Below are 21,257 nucleotides of genomic sequence, written 5' to 3'. Positions count from 1 at the left end.
GAGCAAAATTAGCAACTGGAAGGTGAAGTTCTTGTCCCAAGCTAGTAAGGAAATCCTCCTTAAGTCTATCATTCAAACCATCCTAGCCTATAGCATGAGAGTGTTCAAGCTACCAAAAAGTTTGTTGAAGGAACTCAATAGAATTATGTAGTTCTTCTAGTGGAGTCAAAGAGAGGATACTAATAACATACACTGGTTAAGTGGAAGAAAAGGGGGAAAGCAAAGAATGAAGGTGGTCTTGGATTCAAGGATCTTAAAAACTTCAACATTGCTATGCTAGCAAAGCAATGTTGGATATTAGTGCAAAGCCCAGACTCACTAGCAGCCAAGATTTTAAGAGCAAAATACTATTCAACATGGCATTTTCTTAAGGCTAAGTTAGGCTATAACTCTTTTTACATGTGGAGAAGCCTAATGGCTGCAAAACCACTTATTGAAGAAGGTTTGCTTTGGAGAATTAGAGATAAGGACCAGTAAAAATTTGGAAGGACAAGTGGCTTCCTAGACTAGTATATTTCAGGACTCAATCATCCATGCAAGTTTTTCACAAAAATGCCGAGTTAAAGGAGCAAATGGACAGTGATACAAAACAATGGAACATTCCTTTGATAAGGACAATATTCAAAGAGGATGAAGAGTAGGGAATAAGCAGGATTCCTATAAGCACATGCAACATCCTTGATAGATTAATGTGGAGATGCACAATAGATGGGAAGTTCTTAGTAAGAAGTGTACATCATCTCCAATGAGAAACTCAAGACAGACACGAGGGACAGTCATCGAGCAATGATACTAAGGACAAGATTTGGTCCAAAATTTGGAGCCTCAAGAAAGTAAATGCTATTAAAACATTCTTGTGGAGAGCCTGTCATGAAGCTCTACCAACCAAATTGAACCTCTATAAGAAAAAAATATTAACAACCTAAATTATGCCATCTGTCTTAACACAGAGGAAAGTGTGGAGTATGCCAACTGGAGTTGTTGTTCAACACAAGATGTATGGGTACATTACTCAAGGAGAATCCAGAAGTGCAGACTTGAATATGAATACTTTATGGGGGTTGGTTACAAGACTACTCTTCTTATTCATTAAAAAAATTTCTAGTTCTTGTAAACACTGAATTAATTGTTTGTATTGAATCATAAAAAAATTAACAAGTGCTAATTCACTAGTATTAAGTTATGTGTAGTTTATAATCTATAACTACTAAAAATTGTTCTATATATACAATTACACGCCATCATTTTTCTAGTTACATACTATTATATTAGAATCTAGATAATAAATTAATAGTCCTACAATATATACATTATACATGATACATGATACATGATTCACTATTAGTTAGTCAATTTTCACCTACCTTAACATATTTAATATGTATGATAGTAATACTATGATGTGAGTGTGTACATATAATTGATTATTAATCTATTAATGTTATTCTTTAACAATAATCACATTGATTATTAGTCTATTATTATTCTTGAACTTAACTATATAAACTCTATCCTAATATCTAACTTATTTTTATACTAGACTTATACTATACTGTGTCTAATTACATGTTATTATACTATAGTATTATATATTATTATATTATACTAGTATCTAACTTATTTCTAACTTAATTCAATACTATAATTATTTTTAGTGTCTAATTATATGTTATTATATTATGTAGAGTAATAATACTATGATATTTACATATATTAGACTATTATTAGTCTATTTGTATTATAATATAAGTATATTATTTTATAATAATTAGCTCATACTAATATATTATTGAATTTAAATATATAAGTTATAGTTATATAACCATATAACTATACTATTATATATTATCAATATATAGATAAATATATATTTTTATAACATATGTATAATATCGGAGTCGGAGCATAAAGTTGGAGTTGGAGTCAATCTGGTGACACCTTCGAATTGGAAAAGTTGTATTGCAAGTTTCGAATCTTTTCTAAAAAGTCCTTGAATTTAGGAGAGTAAACCCGAATGTTGATCTAAGTACTCGGTTATATCCAGATCTGCATCCGGGTTTATAATGTAATCCAAGTACCCACCCGGTTTAATATGGTTGTAACTTGGGCGGATACCTGGTTATAAAACTCTGAATATATGTTACCCGAATTGTAATAAGATATCCAAAATTTCCAAAAAACCGTTTTAAAGAGGAAGGTCACAAACATAAAAGATAGTTTTGAAGATCAAAATGATGTCACATTATATAACATCGCCTGCATCTAGATAGGGGCGGATACGAAATCTAGATACCCACCCGGATGAACCCGATTTTTCAGGTTCTAAACCGGGCTGGAAAAAAATGGCGCAAATGCACATGCCTATTTGAATTGCTTGCTTTGTGGATACTATTGTGGAACGAAGTGGAGGTGTGCGTTTCTGAAGTCTGGGGAGTTGTGTATATGGTTATGTGGGGGTGGCAGAAGTGAGGTCAGAGAGTTTCAAATGATGCTTATTCATGCTGCACGCTTGCAATGTGGGGGGGCTGGATGAAGTGGTTTACTTCTTGAACAAAGTCCTCGAGTACATATGAATATAAGATGCAGCATTCCTTATATTATACAAGTTTTATAATTAAAATTAGCCGATTAATCAATTCATTCATTTAAACTCATAAATTTATCAGGAAGTTGTATTCTAGATTTGCTTTCCCTCCCCCCCGCCTTCACCACCACCACCCCCCCCCCCCCCCCCCCCCCCCCCCCCCCCCCCCCCCCCCCCCCCTCCTTCTCTTTAATGTAATAACATGGTCGAAGTTAAGCCAAAATCTTGTGTGCAGAAACGGGATTTGTACTGCATAGACGGGGCACTTGAATTTTTGTACTGCATAGACGAGGCACTTGAATTTTCCATGCTCTCACTCAATAGACGAAGTTGTATTCTAGATTTGCTTTCCCTACATGGTCGAAGTTAAGCCAAAATCTTGTGTGCAGAAACGGGATTTGTACTGCATAGACGAGGCACTTGAATTTTCCATGCTCCACTCAGTACAGAAGTGCTAATTTTGATGAAACGCTCACGCTGTCACACAGTTCCAGTTAAAAAATGAAAAAATAAAGAAGAAAAGAAAAGGAAAGGAAAACAGAACTCGAAAACGGTATTGATTCTGCAACCTACTCAAACCTATTTACATTTTACCCTCGTTCCTTCCACGCACAAGTAGACTCAGAACGAGAGAATTATTTGGAATCATCACTCAACAATCTGCTACAGAAAGTATCTCGAGAGGAGAGTAATGCCTGGTTTATTACAAGCATTTGGGAGAAAAGGTGCTGGGAAAACAGAACAAAAGAAAAGGTTAGGCCCACCAATTAAAAGGGCAAATCGATCTACAGCTTTAAGAAACAGGAATTGCGTGGAGTCAGAGCCTGATGGTAAGCTCAGCTCTGAGGTGGAGGACTCCATTGATAAAGTAGAGACTATCATCAGCCATGAAGGAAGTCCATGGTATAGCAAATAAGTTTCGGTAGCCGACTGCCTTGCCCCCGGTGAATGTGTAGTTGCCTTTGTATTTACTGACAAATTCCTCGGTTGGTTTTGATCTTGCTGCAAATTCATAGTCTACTGCAAATGTCACTGACCCCTTTTCCTGCATCCCTAAAAACAGCCCAAAGCAGTGGAAAGAGTTCTGCTGGTCCATGTTGCAGTGAGCCGACAGGAAGAACCCTTGGCCACCCAGATGGAATGCCTGTGAATACACCCGTCCAGAAGGGAACAAATTTGCACACTCTTCCCGCTTCAGGTCCAGGTAAACCACGCACTGCTGTCTGGGAAGTTCAAATTCTACCACCTTGACAGGGCGGTACTTGTAGGCCCGCTCCACATAGCGACGGGCTGGGGTGTTGGACTCTTCTGCAACCAGAATGCGTTGGCGGTGTGGCACCTCGGCCTTAAAAAAGAGGGCCTCCATTACGAGTTTGGATGCCACATCATTATCAAAATCATTACAGGTTAAAACCTTCCTAAGCTTCCGGCAGCTCATGAAAGGGAAGCGAATGAAGCGTGCCAGGCGCATGCCAAGGATTTCTCTCCGCTCCTCCAGTTTTGGGTACTGATTCCTAGCCCATTTCAACACAAAGTCATACACAGTATCCTCTGATGCAACCTGGAGATCATCACTGGACAATACTGCCTCTACTCCAGCAAGGGGCAAGGCCATCACCTCTTCCTGGAACCTGGACAAACAAGCAAAATCAGAAAATCTCATTCATAAGCTGCCTCCCAGAAGACGAATCACATTTAATTTGAATAATGATGAAGACACCAAACAACAGAAGCAGCAGAAACAACAGCAGCAGGAATTAAAAGAGAATTAAAAAGAATTGAGGTGAGAACAGTTGTGCTTAATTAATCATTATGACATGTTAACCTTGCCAATGGCTGTGTGGGTCAACTTTGCCCTAATACCATATTACATCTTAAATGATTTCACAACGAAAGGATCAATTTCTCTTGCTTAATCAAGCCAAAGATATAGGTAGAAATTGCAAGGTGGACTGTTAAAACCAAGGATAAGGTTATGGCCCAACAAATGACTGCAAAATGTGTGATTTTATTCATGTAACCAACATGAAAAACAAAAGAGAATCGCATGACATATGAAATAAGAGGATAATTTATGAAAAAGGATGCTTCAAAAGTCTTCGGCTGGTATCATAATCTTCATTCACATGATTCAACTTGAAGGACAGACAAACAAGAAAAATCCCAACATGACAGCAGTATCACATTTTGAACTACGGCAGCAAAACCCAATCACAGACATCACTAAAGAAAATAGTTGAGCACAAAAGATGTTTCAGAATGTCGATAATGACATATGCAAGGGTAACATGTGATCTACTTTAGCTCTTCATAGTAAAATCCAATGCTATCAATCCCTAATAGAACCGACAAGAGGGAAGACAGGAAAATAAAATCCAATGTATGGTTGTACTAAGTAGAACTTACTTGGTGATGTCCTTATAGTAGGCAGCAAGGTACTGCTTTGCAGTGTCAGTCAATGGCTGGACCGCTTCACCGATTAAAACACTGGAAGGAAGCTCAAGATAATGCAATGCAGACTCAGGTGTCATTGGCATATTCCGCAATAGTCGACTGCAATACCTCATGCAAGAGGCGACCTCATATTTGTCTGCAGCCATAAGAACATCCAGCAAAGCAGGAGCTGTAGTGACGGATAAGGTATTGATGTACATAAAATTCAGTAGCTCCATGAGGGCAACTTCTTCTGTTCCAGGGCAGAAAAGTAAAAGGGTTGTAAGTTAAATTAGTCATACACACCAAGAAGGTAATGGTTTCGTGAGAAAACAGGAAGTTTATGATATTTCTTTATACCGGAGGCATTGATGGTAAGGGTTACATGTCGCTGCTCTGACTCTCTCATCCCATTTGAGAATAACTACAACAAATAAAAGGAAATGAAAGACCATCCAGCAAGCATTACAAGTAACTGTATGTAAAACCACTTGAGGTAATATCTAACCTATACCTTATAGAAGAACGGACTTTTGGCTGCCAAAATAGGAGAGCTAATATGTAATGTTTTAACTCTTAAAACTGCAGGACAATCCGTGATCCAACTAGAATCATTGCTATTTCCAGCTTCATCACCTACAAGAAAAAATGAGCATGCTTGAAACACATCCACTGATTAAGTTCTTAGATTAGGAAGAAAATGAACAATTTATGCGTAAACACTCTTCGCCTCTTCCCATTAGGTTATGTTTGGATGATATTGCAGTTGGTGAAGTTATAAACAGATGGGTCTCAATTCAAATGAAATATATACTTATTTGAATAAAAAACAACACCAAAGGGGACCATTCTATTTAAGATTGATACTTACCTGAACGTGATTCTTCACTCATTGCATCTACTTCCTCATCTGGGTTTTCACACCCTGCACCATCATCCATATCAGGCTGGTTACAGTTCAAAATTTGCTCCTCAGGGCATGCAGTGAGATCCAGAACTGGAAAACAGATGGTAACCACCAAGCATTTATTAGGCAAGACAGCAAACAAGCATACACGGTGACATTACATGGAATATATATAAAAATAAGCATGCATGCTACACCAACAATCGATCTTTTGCCATCAATAAATCATAATCCCATGCTATTGAGAAGATGTTTTTACTAAATACAGAGTATAGAAGAGATACATATGAACATTTTTTTGATAGGTAATTGGGAATTTATTGATCTGAACAATAAGCATAGCCCAAGTACACAAGACGTATACAAGAGAAACACCTTATTGATAAATAGAAAGATTAACAGTAGAAAGATAATGGTATTAGAAACTAGAGAGAGTGAGAGATTGTCAACTTACCAAAAAGGATGTCATACTCGAGCACCTATGATTTTGAAATTAGGGATTTTTCTGGTTTGAATAATTTCGAATTTTGTCTTAAATTTCCTGATTTTAGCTTCTACTTGACCGTTTTCAAGATTAGTTGGTTGTATTACATACTGATTGTTATGATAGGCAAGTGGTAAAACTTTCCAAAACTGAGTTGATTTTTATCTGAACTGTTACTTATAGGAGTAGGAAACTTACTCAAATAGGAATTCTTAAAACCCAGAACTCATGCCTTCTTAAACACCATCAAAGGAAGCTTCCTAGAAGTCCTTAAAACCCCATTCAGCTTTAATGCAACCCAAAAAAATCAGAACTTTTTCTTATAAAGAGGACCCTTAACCTCATTATTTCAACTCTGCCATAATTTTCCCTATGATATTGTCCCTTTTCAGCCCTACAACTCAAAGGATTTCATAAATTCGCAGCCTTTTCCCCCTTAACAAAATCCTATCTGTTGGGCACCCTTTGGTGATTTAGGTGAGTTCTCATCTTCAGTTCTTTAGAGAAAGTCCAAGACTATCATCCAGCAACTAAATCAGTGTGAGAACACTCAGTTTTCTGCTTCTTTCGCACTCCTACAGCACCTCTTTCAAGTTTTATTAATCTCTAGCGGCTGCAACTCTTTATGCAATCTCCAAGTTGATCCAAGTTTAAGTCTTCTCAAGCAATCACCCTAGAACTCGAAATTTCCTATCCTTTACGCATATAATCTATTCCTCATTGTTTTTGTATGTTGAAACACAGAACCCTGAGGCTAGATAATGCAAAAGGCAGAGTTTTGTCTAGGAAACACGAGCGGACAGATTCTATCATTTGATTCATGGTTCAAGGCTTTTGGAGGCTAGGTAAAGGTTTGTTCATGCATGGTTTTTAACATATATAAGTGTGATACCATGATAGATGTATAATACACCCATTATAGAAGTAAGATTTTTGTTATTGGTGTTAAATTTTATACATGCTGTCCAAGAACGAAATAAGCTGGTTTCCTTATGTTTACGGTTTAAAAATCACATCTCAGCATGATCACACCACACAGATCATAGACTTCATGAGCTATGCAGTTTATATGTGGTATAATTTTCATACATTTAGTTAAAGGCAAGATCGAGCCATTGGAGATAATTCTGAAACACGAGACCTCAAAGTGTTTGCTGTTTGGACTCTTTTTAGGAACTGTGATACGAATTTAAGGCCAAAGTTTTGACCTCAATAAGTCACCCTTGGAGTGACTCAAATCCCTCGGGTATTAGGACAGAACCTTGGTGTCATAGAGGTAAAACTCCATAATTACATACCTGTAGAACAGTCATGCACACACACCACCATTTTGAGACCTCAAAGAAAGCCTAAGGCCATCTGGGTCATACTCCAAAAAGATTAGTCAATGGTACAAATAGAGGCCATTGGAATCGTTATAAAGAGCAAGAACTTTTCCATTCCAAGCAATGCGAGATTCCATTCACTACCTATATTCACTCGATATGGTCTTGCAATCTCCCTCCCCCCAACAAATTCCTAATGTCCTTGTTGGGCCATAGTATTATAGGTGGCACAGCTCAAAGTCCCATATTTCTGGTTGGGATTGGCTATAATACCATTTGTAATGACCTTAGGAAAACCCAAGCCATATCTGGGTGATAGTTCAAATAATTTCTCCCTCCCAAGCAATGTAGAATCTTATTTTACACCCTATATTCACTCAATATGGAGTATCACATTTACTGTTAGAGCCTACGTTCAGACCAAACATGAGGCCTTAAAGCGGTAACAAACTCTAGAAAGTACACCCACAAGACACATATTAGAGGGCCCTAAAGTCACCATTATGTTTGCTGGAAATTTCAGCACATGCCCCTTTGTCATTTAGCCAAGAAACCAAGTGTGTAGCAATTGACAGCAGCAATTCAGTGACCCTAAGTAACCTTTTTAGAGAACTATCAATTGGAGAATAGTTTAGGTGAGTGGTGTTAGGCTTAGCACATTGCGATGCATGAAAGCAAGTTGACGCTCACTACCTTTTTTTATCGGTATGTGTGATCATCCATTAACAGAGGAGCTATTTTCTATGGACATCAAAGCGTCAGATAACAGAAACCAGATCTGTTTCTACTTACAAAAGCATGAATAAAAGACTCAAAGACATTATCAGGAGCAACCTTTTTTTTATCGGACTAAGAAAATGAGGCAAGTATAAATGATCATGCCTTTAATTATTACAGGAAAATGTTCTGTAATTGAAAAGTGTTATTTAAGTTTTTTTGAAGTCGGCAGAAGTGTTTCTTAAGCTATATGCTATGATATCGTTAGCATTTCATGTAAACCATTTTTTATGCACCTATGATATGATATGTTATGCAAGTAAAGTTCGATGATGACATGGTGCATGTGCTATTTATTATGTCATGACCATGATTATATTTACGTTATGAAATTATACCAATGTTCTGATATAAAAGCTAAGAGATTTATGATTATGCTCATGTTATAAATGTTATGAAAACGCTTGCGATATGAAGGTTATGAGAAAAGAAATGATAAATGAAGGCATGTTATGAAGGCTTATATGTTGGCCATGTAATGATGCTTGATACTGATGCAAAGTTATGAATTGGAGTGCAAGCAACACTAAAGAACATTGAAAATGTGTGGCACACCTAGGATGACAACATCCAATAGTATAGCAGTGTCCCTTGTGACCACAGGAGGTGAGCTTGGTGGACAACCTTACACACAAGTGGGTTAAAGTGAATGGCCATTAAACAAGTATAGATTTTTTTTAGATCAGTAATAAGGCTAAATTAATATGATAAGCATTGATTTGATATGGCATGATACGAATGACTAAAGTGATTAAGCATTCTTTCAAAGGTAAATTCTGCACTGAAGTATCGTTTGTTTTCTATTGCTAAAAATTGCTACATTCTGCTTTACTACTTCAAAAATGAAATACGGTTTGAGGTATTCACATTTATAGTATGATTGAGATATTTAGATTTATAGATCTCTCATTACCTGGTACTACGTGAATTTGTAGCACTCCTAACCTTACGGGAAAGGGGGGTACCTAGGTAGAGAAGAAATCCTAAAATCAAGAATATTTGTCAAACTGTCAAGAGTCTTAAATTACCAAACCAGAAGCAATTGAGACTTAGCCAAGTTTGTCTTCCCATCAGATACTGCCTTCTAACATAAGAACAGTGATGTTAGTTCTGAAAATGAATTTCGGGTTTGCATGACAACATACTAAAGGATTATTTGCAGACAAAAGAAGAGAAATAGCATGCCCATCCCCATTCCAGGATCCCACAATGAACTGATATCAAAGCTACGCAACCCTAGCCTGCTAACCCCCACTTCTCTTCGTCAACTCCTTCGTTTGCCATCACCTTCGTTCCCTTCCGTTCGTCACTGCCTATTCCTTCCCCTCCATTTGTCACCGCTTTATTCCTTCCCCTCCATTTGTCACTGCCTTATTTCCTCTCAGATTGCCGTTGGATCTCCGGGTGAGTTTGCACACCCTGAAGCTCTCAAAGCAGCTCTAGTCGAGGCCGACAAGGATACTGGTGGCAGTCCTGGCTCACGGGTTCTGACTTTTCATCTACACACGTCAAAACACACCATCTATCCTCTGTAATTTCTTCAATCTGCTTGGTTTTCTTTCACCATCTAGAAATCAGAGGCCTGGATGCTGTCAACCCTTGATACAATCGGCTTTTGTGGGTTCACTTACTTTCGTCAGTGTATGGGTTTGTCATTTGGATGTTTGAAGCTTTGATAAACTGATACTTTCGTCAGTATATGGCTTTTAGGATATATCAACCAAAAGGCAAAACAAGGCGTAGTACTCATTTGAGCTTTCTAGCATTCGACTCTACACCATTGAATAAAAGTTGTTTTAAGCTATATGTTGGCATGGTGCATATCTGAATATAAAAGAAAGAAGATTTCAAGTAACAGAGCTATTACTTTGTTGTTGTAGCATTAATATCAATATGCATGATTCTTGATCTTATTTGCTAGCTTTTCGTGTGCAGAAGAATCTATCTCTCCATTCATTCATTTGTCTTTCTCAAGAGGGAAGTTGTTGCATGAGAATATTAGACAAGTAATGAATTAGAGATAGAACAAATCTGCCTCTTTCTTTTGTGATCACCTCCAATGTATTACTCTTATATATATATATATATATATAACTCACAGAAACCATGTGATCTGATCAACATTCCATTTTTGTTTTCTGGTATCTGAATCAAAATGCATGTGATCTTAGAGTTTTCCAGTGACTTCAGCAGAGAGCTAGCTGACTAGCTAAGAGAGAAGTATTGAATTCTATTAGCAAATTAAAAGCACATCGCTGCTGTTACTGAGTTTGACATCATTGATTTGCAGACTGTAAACTCTACCACTTTACAAGGAGTTATAAGTCCCTTTTGCAGATTGATTTTTCTATTTTTGGTTTCAATATAAACTTTCTATGATCTTTGATGTGATCTCTTTGAGTTCTTAATAACTAAAATTATGACCTTTGATGAAAAGACAAATCTCATAAAAGCATCAATTGACAGCCTTCACTAAACCCATGAGTAAATACAAATTATCAAAGTTTGGAGATGATCCTTGCTGAGTTTAAAATGACTTCCCAAAGCTGTGCCCACTAGTTTAGCTTTGTCCATATTGAACCTATTGAGCACTCTTCTAACATACATTGCCTGTAAAAGTCTCAATGTGCCTGTGACTCTGTCTCTGATAATTCTCATGCCAGGGATTTGCTTTGTAGCTCCCAAATCCTTGATTGCAAACTATTTCGACAATATTTTTTCAAATTGTTGGTCTCCTCACTATTGGATCTTGCCATAATAACCATATCATCCACTTACAACAATAGAATAATATAAGAATTGTCAAAATGCCTAAAATAACAATAACAGTCTGCCTAACATCTGATGTAACCAAAACTGCGAATGAAGTTGTCAAACTTTCGGTACCACTGCCTTGGAGCTTGTTTCCGGCCATACAAGCTCTTCTTTAATTTGCAAACGAGACTCTCATTTCCTTTTATCGTGAACTCCTTTGGCTGGTGCATATAGATGTTTTCTAAATCACCATGAAAAAATGTTGTTTTCACATCTAACTACTCAAGATGTAAATTTTCTGTAGCCACCATTCACAATACTAACCAGATTGTTGTAATTTTCACAATTGGACAGAAACATTCAGAGTAATCAATGTCTCTCTTCTGTTGAAACCCTTTCACAACAAGTCTAGCTTTATAACTCTTGATGCCATTACGTTGTCTTTAACTGATATACCCACTTTATGTGCAAAGATTTCTTCCTTGCTGGAAGTTTAGTTAGCTCTGGTTCCCTAACAAAGAGTCCATCTCATCTTTCATTGCTAACAATACATGACTCTGCATTTGATTGTGGAACAATAGGAATGGGAGCACTAGGCTCACCCTCTATGTCCCTCAAACTTTTGTTCTGCTTTGTGGAACAATAGGAATGGGAGCACTAGGCTCACCCTCTATGTCCCTCAAACTTTTGTTCTGCTTTGTGGAACAATAGGAATGGGAGCTACATCTGCAGTATCTGCTGTTGCACTAGACTTGTCCTTGTACATGACTTTCTAAATAAAAATCACATTCCTATTGATGATTTTCCAATTATAGTCATTCCAAAAGTGATAGCCAAATGACTCATCTCCATAGTCGATGAAGAAATACTTTCTTGATTTGGCATCAAGCTTGCTGCAAGCATCAGAATCAATATGAATATAAGAAACACAACCAAAAACTTTTAAGCGAGAAAGTTTCACCTCCTTCCCGCTCCAAACCTCCTCAGGTAATCTGCACTCTAAAGGAGCTAATAGTCCAAGGTTAATCAGAAAAACTACAGTGTTAACTGCAACTGCCCAAAATGTTGGTTGTAACCTAGCATGTAACCTCATGCTCCTAGCTCGCTCATTGATGGTCCCTATTGACACATATTAAGATCAACCGATTTTAGTTTTGCTAGCTTTCCCCATATGATCAAGCCTGTGGTGCCAACACTCTGCATTATTCTCAGCTTCAGTAATAGCAATCATATCGTTTGATCCCAATGTCATATACAGAGTACTGACTTTCTAACCACGAGCAAAAACCATCGCTTTTTTTGTAACCTTCCATATACCACCCAAAAATAACTATTAAATGATCGTCATCATCAAGTTGTCCAACAAAGATCAGGTTTTTCTTCAGCTCAAGAACATGTCTGACTTTCTACAAAGTCCACACATTTCTATTTGGAAGTATAATGCATACATCTCCCAATCCCACAACATCTAGCATCTCTATCAACCAAATACACCTTACAAAAGTCAACAGCAACATAATTCTGCAAGATTTCTCAGTGTGAAGTGGTGTGAAATGAGGCTCTCGACACCAACACCAAATCATCAACCGGATTATGAACCACAAGAAGTAGAGCATCCTGAACTTCCTAAGTCACCGCATTTGCAGAGTCATTCTTAGTCTTCTTCAAACTTTTATAATTTCTTTTGAAGTGACCCGTCTTGCCACAACTCCAGCAAGTACTTCATTGCCCAGACCTTAACTTGCTCCTGTCCTTATTTCTTCTCTCTTTTCACCTACCCTTATTTGAGTTTCTGCCATGTCTTCTGCCCCAAGTGTCAATATTAGAGGCAGAACCCAAACCCAAAGTCTCACCAAAATCTCTCATGCGCATCTCCTCGACAAGAATCAATATCAGATATCATCATATTTTAGCTTCGATTTTCCACCAAAACTACTCAGTCATTGACCTCTCAACAATTTGGCAATGAGGCCAACAAAATCAATGCCTAATTCTCATCATCAAACTTAATCTCAACAGATGACAATTGATCTCTAATAGTGTTAAACTCATTCAGATGTGATACAACAAACATACCTTCTGCCATTTTTAGATTGAATAGCTTCTTCATCAAGTACACATTGTTATTAGCCAACAGCTTCTCATACATACCAAACAAGGCCACCATAAGATCGTGGTCTTTTCCTTGATAATGTTATGTGCAACTGACCTTGATAGAGTCAATTGAATGACACTTAGAACTTGTCAATCTAATAGATTCCAATATGCATCTTCAATGTTATCCGGCTTCTTCCCCAACAGAGGAAGACAAAGTCTCCTCCCATAGAGATAAACCTTGATCAGCATCCTCCAATACCCAAAATATGTGCCGTCAAACTTCTCGATTCTAGACACCTTCACTTCTTCTCCAACTATTGTTCACACTCAAACCAGAACCCGACTCTTGATAACAATTGTTTGGAATCAATTACACACGATACAAGGTTTACGTGGTTCGACAATATGCCTACGTTCACGAAGCTGCAAAGGATTTTATTTCAGATGATAAGCAAATATAGTGCAGCGGTCATACAAGAGAATTATACAATATATAGTAAACCCTAATAAGCTGGTTGGGTCGGATCAAGAGCCAGAATTGCCCAAGCCACCGTTCTAGAACCCAAGCCTCCGTTCCAGAGCCCAAGCCTCATTAAAAACCCACCAAAAATCCGCAACAGGTTATTGTCTAGTTGGGTCATCAAACCAAACTGCCAAACACAACCAAACTCCACACAGAAGCCCAACACCATGAATGCAACAAGGAACCACAAGGGAGTACCATTTACCAAGAATGAGACACACATTGAGGAAATACAATAAGCATTTCTCCCCCAAAGTCACACCTCAACATATTGAGCAAGAAACCACAATTCGCATGCTCTTCATCCCTTTCTCTATCTAATTTACAACGCGCTCCTGGCTATACTTGGGCTCTTGCTTATTTTTATGATCAATGAAATTTGGTTTATTGATAAAGGAAAAAAGGGGGCTCCTGGCTCTCCGGGTCTCACCAAGCTATCAAGACATTCAATAGTAGTCAAAGCAAAATCAATAATCAACTTTCTTCAACAAATACATTTTGGGATTTGAACATAGTCGTCGCCAACACTAATTTAAACCTATTAGCACGAAATTTGACAATAATTTATCAACTCCATTTATGAGACTATTAGGTAAAAATCCTTGATGGTCACTTTGAAATGACGTAAAGGGCTTGTTTGGAAAGTGAGATGATCTCATCTCTTCTTAAAATTTCTCATAATTTCCTTCCCAATCATCACTTAAACACAAGCACTTTTCAATTTCAAATCTAGGCACGGGTGGATAGCCCAAGTGGTAAGGGCGAACTTGTGTGCATGTGCCCCATGTCATAGGTTCGATTCCCCCTGCGACCAAACTGCAATTTAAATGGGAGGCCATGGCAGTGGGTTGCTGTTCGAGTCTCTTCGGGGGTTTACGTTCCATGGGTGAGTCCTAAGGAATTTGTCGTGGGGTGGTTCCCCCATCATACCAAAAAATTCAAATATTTAACTTTTTCATCTAATCATTACTACTTTCCAAAACTTCCAAACAAAATACAAAAAAAAAACAATACAACTTTTTCAAATTGCAAAATAAAAATTATATTAAAAATTATATTCTAACAATTCCTTTTATTGGCATCAGGTGTCCAGGAACAGCATCCCATTGAATCCCGGGGGTTCACTAGCCCTCAACAAGAAGTTTCCCGCAAATGCAAATCAAGTAATTCAACGGAAAAATCATTCATTCCGATCGCGCCTAGTGATTGTTTGCACCTAAGGGGATTTAAACCTTAGACTAGGGGAGAGCATACCCCCAAGGCCATTACCACTTGAGCCAACCCCTAGGGGTTTTATATTCTAATAATATTTTAACGTTATAATATTTGTTACCGATCAAAAAAAAAAATTATTTGTATTCAACTTTTTCTCCCTTATTTCCCAAAACCCAATAAAACATCTTCACTCAAACCATTTTACTACTTTTTACAAAATATTTCACAACTATTCACAAAATTTTCATCTCATCTCATTACCCAAGCATCCCCTAAGACTACTTTCAAAGTTTCCTTTGGCATGAAAGTCGTGGAAAACATTCACACATCCCAACCAACTTGGGAAAACGACATTAACCATTTGTGTTCGCAGCCTTGTCATCAGATAGGGCTTCACCACCTGCAAAACATCAGTTTCCTCAAACCATCTTTCTAACCAAATAGCCTCTGCCTTCTAAATCATAATATAGTCCATCCAACCTAGGCCTACAACTAAACTGTTCAGTATAGAAGTTCAGGTGTGGCCGCACAATATGATAACCCAGTGACCAGATTTGGATATGAAATTGAGAGCTAGGGCTCTAACCATAGACGGGTCACACAATCAACTATTCAAGCTCAATCAGCACACTTCCTTTCAGATGTTCAATACTTCAAGCATAACAATATCAAAATGCATATGTCACCAAACAGAACAGAAAGCAATAACAATGTCCAGTTGCGGGCCAATTGTATCACATGACAAGGATAAAACACTATTAAGGCCATATCTCTCCTAACTCTAGTCCCTGGATTACAGATAAATCAATTCTCAAGTACCTTTCAGTGCAATCATATGACCCAAAGAGTCTAACTTTCTTGTTTTCTCAAAAAACCTACAATGGAAGACCTAAGGAAACACCTCATTACCACAATTTGCAGAGCAAAGTAGCAGAAAGGTTGAAATTGAACAGCCCCGATTAGTTGGAATTAAGGATTGGTTGAGTGCCTTTTAACTGTTTAATAAAAATAAAAAAAAGTAATGCTCCATGGTCGAATCAAAAGTGATGGAAAAGAAAAGCATTACTGATTGTTCTAGATTATTTTATGATTTCCTATAACCTTTAGCACTATAACACTATGTTATTCGGCCAGTTGACTTGAGTTTTTATTCAGTTCTACCATAAAAGGGTCTCCATTCCAAGAACCAAAACAACATTCCCAACAGATTGATATCTCAATATATCTTCTTGTGAGAAACTTTCTACAAAACCAAAAAGAGACCCAGTAAATAAAATGATAATTTTAGTTTGTTATGCATTGGATTTAAATGGGCTTAGTTTTCATGATTTCCTTGTACCGGTTACTAGTTCTTAAAAAGGTGTATGCTTTTGTATACCTCTAGTGTACTTGGGCTATGCCTATCCTTTTATCAATGAAATATCATATTACTTATAAAAAAAAAAAAAGTTTGTTCTGAGCTTCTTTTTTATAAGTAGTTTGTTCTGAGCTTTAACATATCTTAGCCCTCATTCTTCTTTCTTTTCCTTGATACTATCACAAAAGTAAGCACGGCCAAGAAAATCAAACGACTAACATTTTAGTGTGACGAGAAAATTCAAATAATAAATTTAGTTTGTTCTGAGTTTCTTCTTTTTTTAAGCGTGACAGTAGAAATCCCCCCCACCCCCCGGCACGCCCCGCGAACCAAAACAAAAACAACTTCCTTACAAACGAAACTGAAACATAGAAAATTAAACGGAGATCTTTAAGCTTTCTAATATCTTTTTTTTATTGCCACCGGGTATCTAAAAACAACGTCCCGACTAATTCTGGGAGTGCACAGATCCTCAGCATGAAGTTTTCCACAAATGCACCTCTCAGAGAATCCACCAGTCCGATGGACCTAGAGATTGTTTTCACCATTTGAAACTTAGACCTGGGGAACACTCCCCAACCCCAAGGCTTTTATGACTTCATTTTCAAATATCTTGTTCACGCATCCAGATACGAAAGAATACAAGTAACTTATTTTAAGCAAACAGAAGCTCATAGAATCAACTAGCCATTTAACCTGTTCCAAGTTGCAATTCTTCCGATAAATATAGACACAGCATTTCCTTCAACAAGCTCAAACTTCCATAGAAACCAAAAAGATACTTACCTGTTTCTTTCTTGATATCCTCTCGCCTCCGCTTCCGGTGCCTGGCCCAATCGGCAACACTGGTGCACCCCTCCGAATCGTGCCCATTTTCAGCCGGGTCAGCCACGATCTCGATCCTGAGCACCCGGTCGGAAAAGTTGCTGTCGTTGAAAGCGAACCCAAAATCGGCTTCCCCGGCCGATGGACCCCGCGAGAAATCCGAGTCCATCACCGACCTCGGGTCGAAAAGATCTGTATTCATATCCAAATTCCTCATTCCCCAAGAACCCACAAGCCCTAACCGATCCAGAAAACGTCGAAGCGTGCCGAACTCAATCGCCGGAGTATCGACAGGCTCGCGTGGTGTTGGGAGGAGTCTGTCTGTACTGTCCGAGGAGATGATGTTTCAGAGGTAGCAAATAAACCTTTCGGAGCCTGATTCAAGGTCGGCTTTATACCATTTATTATTATTATTATTATTATAAATGAATGATTTTTTCCTTTTCAATTTTGGTTTTGTTATGTAGTTTTTCTTTTTAACTGTTGTTTTGGTTTCTCTGACTTGGATTAAGCATTTGATCATGGTCAAGTGAGGTGGCCTTTGATTGTTTTTGGGTTTTTTATTTAACTATAAATTACTTTATTAAGAAATTTTTCTTCTCATATATTGCATTTTTTCTCTATTTGAATTTTCTAGAAAGAGACAGGTGAGTTCAATGATCCCAAAACTTATAATTTATCACCATTGTTGTTTAAAATTAAAAAATAAAAGGGACAATGACCTGTTTAAATAACTAATGATAAATGTCATATTAGGTGGATGTTTTGTTAGACCAAAACATGAGTGCAGATGCCAACGGTCAGTAGCCAGATGGCACAAAACCCACGTCTTCAAAATAGAGATCATAGATTCGACCATCTCTCCCAATATATCAAAAAAAAAAAAAGTACAATTAGGCCAACTCCGATTAGTTTCGAGTATAAACAACAGTGTGCATTTTCATCTCATTACTTTATGTTATATTATTAAAATTCTTACAAAATTAGGTGAACATCAACAAGTTTATAATGTTTACCCAAGATTCATTAAATTATGATCCTAAATATTATTAATTATATATATAAATATGATATTAATTAAAAGAATAAGAAAAAGGTTTCCTGTTCTTGAAACTCTCTTAGAAGTTAGAACTTGAAAAAGTCAAGAAAACCCAACGTTTGGTTCAACTAAATGATTAGAATGGGAAATGGTATTAAAATAATAAAGTTAGTTTTTTTTCATATAAATGGTCAGAGTTTGTATATGTAAATCTCTGCATACCCAATAGGAAGACCAAGAGGTAGCTGAAATAAACGTTTTTGACTGGGCATTGGTTTGGTGAAGACTTGATGTTGTGAGTGAGAGTTGGTTAAAGTCAGTCTGCGTTGTAGTCAGTAGGAAAATTCATGCAATAGGATTGACAAAATTCAACTCACCCCTTTCTTTGAGTTGAGAAGAATTGTTCAGCTCTTCAAGTCCTTCAATGGTTTCCTCCTAAATCATCTTTCCTAAGTCATCATTTCATTATTTCTTCCCATCCATAAACTCATAGATGTATACTACTAAAGTAATTTACAGAAAACATGATTCCTACAAAGGATATTCATTCATGGAATGAGGTATTAGAGTTTTTCTATAACCATTACCGAGTCATAAATTCAACATTAAGTTTATAGAAAAGTGATGTTCTTCATCTTCAACTTTATCATCTCTAAACCATCCGTTGATAATATTTTAAGAAAGAAAATATTCATTTTTAAGCCTGTGTAGAGGTTCTAGAGGAGATACCCTCCTCATCTTTAAATATTTTTACAAATCTAATCTTGTCATGTTATATTCTTTTCCTTGCTTTTATAAAATTTTGTCGTTGTTGTTATTGTCAAAGTTAATGCAATATATATATTTATATATATATCGGTGAAATACAAAATGATAAAATAGGAAATTAAGCATGAAAGTTTCGCTCTCTTTAGGAAGATTGAAGCCATCCTCGATTGAAAAAATCTCAAATAAATTGCTACAATGGATCTTTTTTTAACTTATCTTCTCCAAAATATAACAGCATCATCATAAAATTAAAATATACAAATTCTACACAATAAATTAAGTCTAAAACTTCACAAGAAAACACCTATCTTTGCCTGGAAAGTTCTTAACACTATCCACACGCTTTGTTTTATTTGTTTTTTCTAAACCACACACTTTGTTTTATTTATTTATATTAAACTTTTCTCTCATACGAAAATTGCAAGCTGCTACTTTTCCATGAAAATTTGAGAAGCCTAATAAGAATAGTAAGTATGACTTCAAAGACATTTAGAAAAAAATTCAAACACTAAATAAAAATATTTAACATTGGTGTCTGTCTTCCATTTCTATATGTCTATCTCAATTTGTTAGTCTGTGTGTCAGTCTGAGTATGTTTGTTTATATGTCTCAATTTGCATCAGTTTGTCAGTCTGTGTGTCAGCCATCTGTCACTATCTTTTTTTTTTTCTTTTTTCTTTTTTTCTTGGGCATCATGAGTGCTAGCTTCTGATGCAAGGGGATCTAAGTCCGAATTCAAGGTTGAGGAGGCTTAGCTGACAAATGCCACATTAAAAGCAATGGGCTACTTTGAGAAGGTAGACTAGAGCAAAATCGACAAAAAGAGATAAGTATTCCTAGGATTTGGGGGAGAAGCTGTAGATTTGAGAGAGTAGACTTATTCCTCGGTTGGGCAAGGAGACTTATCCCTTGGTTGGCCGAGAAGAATTGGCAACATTAGTATTTTAACTATAATTTTAGCTACAAGTATCAGAATCGCACATATGACCCCAATCTGAAAAGTTCTCTTCAGTACGCATGTCATGGTCACCATGCCCTATCTAGTGGGCCCTTTTTCAACCCCAAGATCATCTATTTTTTTCCAAATCGTCATTTTTAGTTAACTCTTTCATTCTTAGTTAATTTTCTTTATGATAATGTTTGTCTTTAATAAGGGCTTTATTTCGGATTCTTAAGCTACATTTTAGTTTTAGTTATCTTATTTCGTATTCTATTGTTTGGCCATAATTACAATTTTACCATTTTTTGTTAACTATTTAAGCCTAACTTGTGGGTTTCAGAAAAAGGATTGACTTATTTTATAGTAAAACCCTAATCTCAAAGTTTATCTTTGTTTGCAGTTTTTCTCAATCTCAATCTCTAGTTTCTAATTTTTAACTAATTGTCCAAATAATCTCCTATTCTGGTCCAGTTTCAGTTGGCATCAGAGTTTTAGCGTTTTCCTAGGGTGAATTATCATCAGTTTTCATGGTTGGTGGTAGAGGTTGTGGTCAATGTGAACATGTTCCACATGAGGAAGTCCCTTCCCGCAATCATAACATACAAGATACGATGGTTGCAAATTTGCAAAGGCAAATAGCATAATTATCCCAATTTCTAGAGGTGCAAAACCTGGAGGGTCAAACTTATGATCAAGAGTTAGAATCTAGTTTTGAGAACCTGTATCACAATCGTGCTCCTTTTCAGAAGTATTGTGGTCGGGAGGAGTGAGGTGGAGACCTAGGCTTCAGAGTGGATCTACCAGAATTTTCTAGTACTCTACAGGCGAAGGGCTTCATCAATTGGTTGCACGAAGTGGAATGTATTTTTGAATACAAGGATGTCCCAGATCATATGAAGGTGAAACTAGTCACCATCAAACTAAAGGGCCGAGCGTCTGCCTGGTGGGAGCAGTTGAAGCGGTCTCGAGAGCGAGAGAGTAAATCCAAGATTGGTAACTGGGAGAAGATGAAGAAAAAGATATAGGGTGATCACTTTTTGCCCTTCGAATATACTTAGACCTTGTTTCAATGACTTCACACGCTTAGACAGGGAATGAAATATGTTGATGAGTACATCGAGGAGTTCTATCAGTTGGTGACCCACAATGATCTTTTTGAAACTGAAGAGCAGTTGGTAGCACATCATTTGGGTGGCTTGCAACAACCCTTACAAGACATCCTCAGCCTC

General features: G+C 37.1%; 1 protein-coding gene across 2 annotated transcripts; it reads right to left on the bottom strand.

Annotated features, from left to right (window-relative positions):
• Positions 1 to 3,117: 3,117 nt before the first annotated feature.
• On the bottom strand, positions 3,118 to 17,659 carry LOC122299403 (BTB/POZ domain-containing protein POB1-like). Of its 2 annotated transcripts, XM_043109665.1 has the most exons (7): positions 17,243 to 17,659; positions 9,066 to 9,134; positions 5,889 to 6,014; positions 5,532 to 5,653; positions 5,378 to 5,441; positions 4,991 to 5,270; positions 3,118 to 4,215 (listed from the first exon to the last, which is right to left on the bottom strand). In XM_043109665.1, exons 1-7 carry the CDS (start codon positions 17,496 to 17,498, stop codon positions 3,402 to 3,404), a joined length of 1,731 nt encoding a protein of 576 aa, XP_042965599.1. In that variant the 5' UTR covers positions 17,499 to 17,659; the 3' UTR covers positions 3,118 to 3,401. The 2 variants fall into 2 exon arrangements, with proteins under 2 accessions (XP_042965599.1, XP_042965608.1); XM_043109674.1 differs by lacking the exon at positions 9,066 to 9,134 and having other exon boundaries at positions 17,243 to 17,657.
• Positions 17,660 to 21,257: the final 3,598 nt, after the last annotated feature.

Source organism: Carya illinoinensis, chromosome 2 (assembly GCF_018687715.1).
Source record: "Carya illinoinensis cultivar Pawnee chromosome 2, C.illinoinensisPawnee_v1, whole genome shotgun sequence".
Taxonomy (NCBI): domain Eukaryota; kingdom Viridiplantae; phylum Streptophyta; class Magnoliopsida; order Fagales; family Juglandaceae; genus Carya; species Carya illinoinensis.
This window is presented reverse-complemented; position numbering and strand designations above follow the sequence as displayed.

What these genes read in the sequence shown, in the direction of transcription:
- LOC122299403 (XM_043109665.1), bottom strand. Translation starts at nt 17,498, where the DNA reads ATGAGGAATTTGGATATGAATACAGATCTTTTCGACCCGAGGTCGGTG. An exon ending in ATTGGATGTTGTCATCCTAG is followed by an intron (nt 6,015 to 9,065) that starts GTGTGCCACACA and finishes TCTGTTTTCCAG; the next exon opens with TTCTGGATCTCACTGCATGC. An exon ending in GAGTGAAGAATCACGTTCAG is followed by an intron (nt 5,654 to 5,888) that starts GTAAGTATCAAT and finishes TTTTTCTTGTAG; the next exon opens with GTGATGAAGCTGGAAATAGC.